The following is an 8480-nucleotide window of genomic DNA, read 5'->3' on the forward strand; positions in this document are numbered from 1 at the left end:
ATCCACTCGCTCACTCACCCACTCACTCACACACTCACTCACACACTCACTCACCTCCACACTCACTCACCCACTCACCCATCCACTCGCCCACCCACTCACTCACTCACACACTCACTCACACACTCACCCACTCACCTCCACACTCACTCACCCACTCACTCATCCACTCACTCACCGAATAGGGGGAAGGGGGGTGGGGGTGGAGGGGGCTAGAGGAGGGGGGGGTGGGGGCCCCTCCCTTTGGGGGGTTGGGATGGTGGGGGGGGGGGGGTTAGCGGTTCGACACCTCTGCGGCCACCCTGGTTAATATTCGAGGCAAACTTGGCGAGTTGCCCCGCTCCGGGGGAGATGTTGACTACCTCGCCCGGTACGCAGGAGGTCGCGGGTTCGATCCCGCACCCTGATCAAGCCTGCAGCTGGTGCCACCCCCTCCGCCCGCTGGCTACAGGGCCACAGACTCGGCCCGCGACGCCACAGATGAGACACCCGCACGCACACACAGAGAGGTGTGTGTGTGTGTGTGTGACAGCCAGACAGGTGTGTGTACGTGTATATATAATGTGTTTATTATTGTTAGTGGCAGCTTCACACCGCAGGCTTTGCACTCTCCTCACCCCCTCTCCCGCACTCTGTGTGCGTGTGTGTGTACGTGTGTGCGCACGTGTGTGTGTGTGTACGTGTGTGTACGTGTGTGTGTACGTGTGTGTGTGTGTGTGCACGTGTGTGTGTGCACGTGTGTGTGTGTACGTGTGTAGCGGTTAGCGCGCTGCGCTATGAACCTGGCGACCCGGGTTCGATTCCCGCTCACGGCCAACACCAGTGACGATCATCTGAACCGGTCCCGGGCCTCCCCTAGGTCGACTCAGCCTCAAATGAGTACCTTGTGCGGTGTGTAAATATCGCCACTAGGGAGACAAAGGCGGTCGGGCGTGGTGCTGGCCACCCACCCCCTCGTGTACCGTTCCGGCCTTCATAGGTGCTCGCTAACAGCACTTGCCCCTACAGTCTGTTAAGGCTATACGGGGGATCTTTGTCTTTGTGTACGTGTGTGTGCACGTGTGTGCACGTGTGTGTGTGTACGTGTGTGTACGTGTGTGTGCACGTGTGTGTGTGTACGTGTCTGCACGTGTGTGCGTACGTGTGTGTGTGTGTACGTGTGTGTGTGTGCACGTGTGTGTGTGTACGTTCAAATTCTTTAAGTGGTTCCGGCCTTGCGTCTACGAAGCCTTGCCCAGCAGCTGCTGTGAAACACGTGGACACGAGATGGTGGTTACATCATCATCAGCATCATCATTATCAACATCATCATCAACATCATTATCATCAACATCATGAACAACATCATCAACATTAACACCACCCAGTCCCTCATCCGCTCACCCACCGGTTCATCCATCAGTCCATCTCTTCCCCAGCCCATGTCCCTCACTCACCTACTCAGCAACAACAACAACAACAACAACCGCCATTCGCCACTAAGTGGCGGTGACGTCACCACGACACTTGTGCCAGGCTATGTGCACCCTGAGGCCACGTGGAGTGTCGAACGCCCGCGGGCAGGAGGTCACGGGGCAGACCCAGGTGCCACGGGTCGACTGAGACGACTGGCTGATACACCACCTGTGCCCCCTACTGTGCCAACCTGCTGTGCTTTAGCCACCCGGCGCTCCGCTTGTTGTTGTGAGCGCTCCTCCGCCCTCCGTTGTTGTTGGAGGGCGACTACCTCCAACTGCCCAGTAGCGTCCTTCACGAGCCTCCTCCACAGAGGCCGATCTTGACACTGCTGGTACCAGTCATCGGCAAGTCCACTCAGCTCCACGTCTTCCTGTACCACATCACTTCATCTCTTCTCTAGCCCGTGCCGCGCCCGTTTAGCCCCCTCGATCCGGCCGAACAAAAACTGTTTGGGCATGCGGTGGCTGGGCATGCGGGCTACATGACCCAGCCAATGCGGGCTACATGACCCAGCCAATGCAGCCTTGCCTGCCGGAGGAGCGCACCGATGGGACAGTCAACATCTTTCAAGGATTTGTGAGCTCCTCACACAATCCAGCCTGGTTATACCCAGGATGGATCGTAGGCAGGCCAGCCTAAATGTTTCCAACCGGCGAAGATGCTCCATTTAAGGGGGTCCACGTTTAGCAAGCGTAGAGAAGGGAGGGAATGACCGTGGCCGAGAAGACCTGAAGATTAGTGCGGAGCGACAGACCAGGTAGCTTCCACACAGCGTTACGCAACCGATGAAAAGATATTGCCGCTCGACTGATTCGGAGTGAGACCTCTGCTGTTAAACTGGAGCCGGTCATAAGCACACTGCCCAGGTATGGGAAACTCTCCACTCTCTCCACAACTGCCCCATCACCGATTGGGAGTTGTGGGAGTCGAGTGTCCGATGGTACAAAATACCCAGGCAGGTGCTTAGTTATGATGGGGCTGATGGTAAGGCCCCATCTCTTAGTGGCACGCTCCAGTCTCAGCAGCAGCGTCTCAAACTCCTCCTCTGAATGAGCAGCTATTACCAAATCATCGGCATACATAACGTGGTTGAGCAATAGGGAGCCATCCCTTGACCACACCCGGGCATCGATCAGCCTCCCATTATATCTGTACCAAATGGAGATTCCCCCAGTAAAGCTATTGAAGGCTTCACAAACTACGTGATCAAAATAGATGTTAAATAATGTGGGAGCCAGAGGACATCCCTGTCGCACCCCAAGGTGTACAGGGAATGGCTCTGACTCCCGGCCACGTAGTTTTACCCAGGCCCGCTCACCATCATGAAGGTCCTTAATGATCGTGAGCAGAGGGTCAGGGACTCCAAAAGCACGAAGAACAACCCAGAGCCCAGGCCTACTGATGGCATCATAGGCATTGACCAGGTCAATAAAGCAGAGATGTAGGTCTTGTTGGAATTCCCTACACCTCTGCTGTAGCAGACGGACAGAAAATATGGCATCTGTGCAGGACCACCCTTTCCTGAAACCGCACTGGGGCTCCGCAAGCCTCTCCTCAGCGTACCTGGCAAGGCGACGTTGAATAATCCTTGCCAGGACCTTTCCCGGCATACTGAGCAGTGAGATGCCCCTGTAGTTGTTACAGTCTGTGCGGTCCCCCTTCTTAAAGAGGGGGACCACCAGGGCATCCTTCCAATCCTGCGGAACCCGTCCAGTGGTCCAGACTGTTGTTATGATGTCATATAGGGCAGTCTGTGCACAAACGCTACCCTCCCTCAGCATTTCGCTTGGGAGATCATCTCTGCCCGCTGCCTTTCCTGGTCTCAGACTCCGGATCGCCTTCAGTACTTCCTCAACAGATGGCACCTCAGCCAGCCACTCACAGGGGGTGACTTCTTCCAATATTTGAGACACTGCAGCCTCAGCAGGGTCATCCTCACTTTGTGTCACAATGTTTTCCTGGCTGAGGGATTTTCCCTCCCCCAGGACATCACAGAAATGCTCAGCAAATCTGCAAACCTGTTCCTGGGGGTCGGAGATTGGATCACCGTTTTTTCCCCTAATGATGGTAATAGGTGTGGCGCTGCAGGTTACTTTTTAGATGGAGTTAAATAGAAATTTGTGATCACGGGCCACTGAGGCAGACTCCATCTCCTCAGCAACCCGCGACCACCACCCATCCTTGCAGTGCCTCACGGCTCTCCGAACCTCCGAGAGAAGGCTGCGGTAAGCCTCCTCATTCTCTGACGTGGGATTCTGTAGCCGATGACAGTGGGCCTGTCGCTTTTTCTCAACCATCCTGAACACCTCCTCTGTCAGCCAGGGTCTCTGGAGAGGTCTGGACCACGTACCCAAAGCAGCCATTGCAGCTGCATGAGTCACAGTCCTAAACCTCGCCCATTTACCCTCGACATCAGGAGGAGTGGGGGACGATGCCAATCCCAGCCGCAAGCGATGATGAAATTCTCGCTTGCAACTTTCATCAGATAACTGAGACCAGGCCACTTTAGGTCGGAATGGGGTCCTGGGTGTACACCCACCACCGGAGTGGAAGAATGGCAGGCGCATCTTACAGATGACTAGTCGATGGTCAGAGGGCAGATCAGCTCCACGGTAGGTCCTGGTGTCAAAGACATGGGCTCGCATCCGCTGGTCTGTCACTATGTAGTCCAGCAGATGTTCTTGCTTGGACCCGGCATGCATCCATGATGTTGTGTGGATGCGCCGATGCCGGAACAGCGTGTTGGTAATTACAAGCCCATGGGCTGCACAAAAATCTAGCAGCCTCCTACCGTTGTTATTGAGCTGATCTGGCCCATGCCCTCCAATCACTCCAGACCAGGTGCCAGCATCATGACCAACTCGGGCATTGAAGTCACCCAACATGATGACTCTATCCCGAGGTGCCACTTCAGCCAGCACCTGTGACAGGAGGTCATAGAAAGCATCTGACTCATCGGCTTTGCCTGCATCCCTCCACGGATGTTCGTCTTCGGTGGGGGCATAAGCAACCACGACCACCACTCCTCGCCTCCGGTTAATGGGAATGCGAGCCCAAAGTAGCCTGGGGCTTACAGCTTCCCACACCTCACCGCCACGCTCCCACGCCCCCTTCATTCTTTTGATCAAAAGAGCCACACCCTGTTGTTTGGCAGTCTACTGCCCCGAGTAGAGGACTGTCCACCCCTCATGGTGGCAGGAGCCAGAACTGGTCCACCGGACCTCCTGAATGCCACAGAGATCCAGGCGGTACCGGTCTAGCTCCTGACAGAGGAGTGGCAGCCTCTCCTCCGCAGTGAGTGTTCGAACATTCCACGTGGCCATCCGTAGTGGCTTTTCGTTGTTTCTGAAGGAGCCCCGAGGGTAGAGATTCAATCTCCTGGCTCCGCTAATTGGGGTTTGGCCAGGAGACGTCATAGACGCCTGTCCCCCCGGGCCCTTCGGCACAAGCTTATTAGTTACGTATTTCAGTTTAACTCGTGGTTTAGTGGTAATTAATTGAAGGTGGAGGGGTTACCAGCCCCTCGCACCCATCCAGAGCCCCCGTTTAGCCACTGTGGTGGACACAGACGCCATGAGAGGAGCCAATCGGAATTGGCCATCCCCCCACAGCACTGTCCACGACAAGAGTTGCCCGTCCGGCACCACGTACACACACACGTACACGCACACACACGTACACGCACGCGTACACGCACACGTACGCACACACACGCACGCACACGCACGCACGCGTACGCACACACGCACGCACGTACACACACGCACGTACACATACACGCACGTACACACACGTACACACACGTACACACACGTACACACACACACCTGCTTGGCGCTGTTCACACACTGCATGTACTGCTTGGCCACGGCAGAGCAGTTGAGCGTCTGCCCACCGCTGTTGTTGTAGCAGCTCAGCACCACGCCCTGCAAGTCGCCACACACCGGCACGTAGGGGCCCTTGCTGCACACACACACAGACACAGACGTACATACACACACACACACAGACACACACAGAGACACACACACACAGACACAGACGTACATACACACACACACAGACACAGACACACACATAAACACACACACACAGACACAGACGTACATACACACACACACAGACACACACACAGACAGACACACACACACAGACGTACATACACACACACACACAGACACACACACACACCGACGTATATACACACACAGACACAGACGTACATACACACACACACAGACACACACACACAGACACACACACACACAGACGTACACAGACACACATACACACACAGACAGACACACACACGTACATACACACACAGACGTACACACACACAGACACACAGACATACACAGAGACATACATACACACACAGACGTACATACACACACACACACAGACGTACATACACACACAGACAGACACACACACACACAGACACAGACGTACATACACACACACAGACACACAGACACACACACAGATACACACACACAGACACACACACTCACAGACGCACACACACAGACACACACACACTCACAGACGCACACACACAGACACACACACAGACGCACACGTACATACACACACAGAGACAGGCACAAACAAACACGGACACACACACAGACGCACACACGTACATACACACACAGACACACACACACACACAGACACTCACACAGACAGACACACACACACAGATGTGTGAGTACGTGTGTATGTGTGTGTGTACGTGTGTACGTGTGTACATACGTGGACGTGTGTACGTACGTGGATGTGTGTATGTATGTGTACGTGTTTATGTGTGTGTACGTGTGTATGTGTGTGTGTACGTGTGTGTATGTGTGTGTGTACGTGTGTGTACGTGTGTGTACGTGTGTGTGTGTGTACGTGTGTGTGTGTACGTGTGTGTGTGTACATGTGTACGTGTGTGTGCGTATGTGTGTGTGTACGTGCGTGTGTACGTGTGTGTGTGTACGTGTGTGTGTACGTGTGTGTATGTATGTGTGTGTGTACGTGTGTGTGTGTATGTGTGTGTGTGTACGTGCGTGTGTACGTGTGTGTGTGTACGTGTGTGTGTGTACGTGTGTGTGTACGTGTGTGTATGTATGTGTGTGTGTACGTGTGTGTGTGTATGTGTGTGTGTGTACGTGCGTGTGTACGTGTGTGTGTGTACGTGTGTGTGTGTACGTGTGTGTGTACGTGTGTGTATGTATGTGTGTGTGTACGTGTGTGTGTGTATGTGTGTGTGTGTACGTGCGTGTGTACGTGTGTGTGTGTACGTGTGTGTGTGTACGTGTGTGTGTGTACGTGTGTGTGTGTGTGTACGTGTGTGTGTGTACGTGTGTGTGTGTACGTGTGTGTGTGTACGTGTGTGTGTATGTGTGTGTGTGTACGTGTGTGTATGTGTGTGTGTGTGTACACGTGTGTGTACACGTGTGTGTGTGTGTATGTGTGTGTGTACGTGTGTGTGTACGTGTGTGTGTGAATGTGTGTGTGTGAATGTGTGTGTGTGTACGTGTGTGTAGGTGTGTGTATGTGTACGTGTGTACGTGTGTGTATGTACGTGTGTACGTGTGTGTACGTGTGTGTATGTGTGTGATGTGTGTGTGTATGTGTGTGTCTGTGTCTGTGTGTGACGTGTGTGTGTGTGTGTATGTGTGATGTGTGTGTACGTGTGTACGTGTGTGTGTGTGATGTGTGTGTGTATGTGTGTACGTGTGTATGTGTGTGTGTGTACGTGTGTGTGTGTACGTGTGTGTGTACGTGTATGTGTATGTACGTGTGTGTGTGTACGTGTGTGTGTACGTGTATGTGTATGTACGTGTGTGTGTGTGTGACTGTGTGTGTGTGTACGTGTGTGTGTACGTGTGTGTGTATGTGTGTGTGTGTGTACACGTGTGTGTGTACGTGTGTACACGTGTGTGTATGTGTGTGTACGTGTGTGTCTGTGTGTGTGTGTACGTGCGTGTCTGTGTGTGTGTGTACGTGTGTGTGTGTGTGTACGTGTGTGTGTGTGTACGTGTGTGTGTGTGTACGTGTGTGTGTGTAGTGTGTGTGTGTGTACGTGTGTGTGTGTGAATGTATGTGTGTGTACGTGTGTCTGTGTGTGTGTGTGTGTGTGCGTGTGTGTGTGTGTGAATGTATGTGTGTGTACGTGTGTATGTGTGTGAATGTATGTGTGTGTACGTGTGTATGTGTGTGTGTATGTGTGTGTGTGTATGTGTACGTGTCTGTGTGTGTGTGTGTACGTGTGTGTACGTGTGTGTGTGTACGTGTGTGTGTGTACGTGTGTGTGTGTGTATGTACGTGTGTACGTGTGTGTGTGTATGTGTATGTATGTGGGAGCGGTAGTGTAGCGGTTAGCGCGCCGCGCTATGAACCTGGCGACCCGGGTTCGATTCCCGCTCACGGCCAACACCAGTGACGATTATCTGAACCGGTCCTGGGCCTCCCCTAGGTCGACTCAGCCTCAAATGAGTACCTGGTGCGGTGGATAAAAACATTGCCACTGGGGAGACAAAGGCGGTCGGGCGTGGTGCTGGCCACCCACCCCCTCGTGTACCGTTCCGGCCTTCATAGGTGCTCGCTAACAGCACTTGCCCCTACAGTCTGTTAAGGCTATACGGGGGATCTTTATCTTTGTGTGTATGTGTACGTGTACGTGTGTGTACGTGTGTGTGTGTACGTGTGTCTGTGTGTGTGTGTGTGTGAATGTACGTGTGTGTGTATGTACGTGTGTGTGTATGTGTACGTGTGTGTGTGTGTGTACGTGTGTGTGTGTAGTGTGTGTGTGTGTACGTGTGTGTGTGTGTACGTGTGTGTGTGTACGTGTGTGTGTGTACGTGTGTGTGTGTGTATGTACGTGTGTACGTGTGTGTGTGTGTATGTGTGTGTGTGTACGTGCGTGTGTACGTGTGTGTGTGTACGTGTGTGTGTGTACGTGTGTGTGTGTACGTGTGTGTGTACGTGTGTGTGTACGTGTGTGTGTGTATGTGTGTGTGTGTACGTGC

The 8480-nt window shown here is 53.4% G+C and overlaps 1 protein-coding gene across 2 annotated transcripts in view; it reads right to left on the reverse strand.

Moving 5' to 3' along the window:
- Nucleotides 1-547: 547 nt before the first annotated feature.
- CHCHD3 (coiled-coil-helix-coiled-coil-helix domain containing 3) overlaps nucleotides 548-8480 on the reverse strand; it is a 43042-nt gene continuing 35109 nt past the window's right edge. The window contains exons 7-8 of one of the 2 annotated variants that reach the window (XM_076056519.1): nucleotides 5286-5421; nucleotides 548-1241 (exon numbers count right to left, since the gene is read on the reverse strand). In XM_076056519.1, the coding sequence (XP_075912634.1) occupies nucleotides 1221-1241; nucleotides 5286-5421 (157 nt within the window). In that variant the 3' untranslated portion in view covers nucleotides 548-1220. Of the gene's footprint in view, nucleotides 1245-5285; nucleotides 5422-8480 lie in introns of both variants that reach the window. The other variant, XM_076056518.1, reaches the window with a different exon arrangement.

This window comes from Petromyzon marinus, chromosome 76 (assembly GCF_048934315.1).
Source record: "Petromyzon marinus isolate PM22_M1 ecotype Great Lakes invasive population chromosome 76, UKy_Petmar_22M1.pri1.0, whole genome shotgun sequence".
Taxonomy (NCBI): domain Eukaryota; kingdom Metazoa; phylum Chordata; class Hyperoartia; order Petromyzontiformes; family Petromyzontidae; genus Petromyzon; species Petromyzon marinus.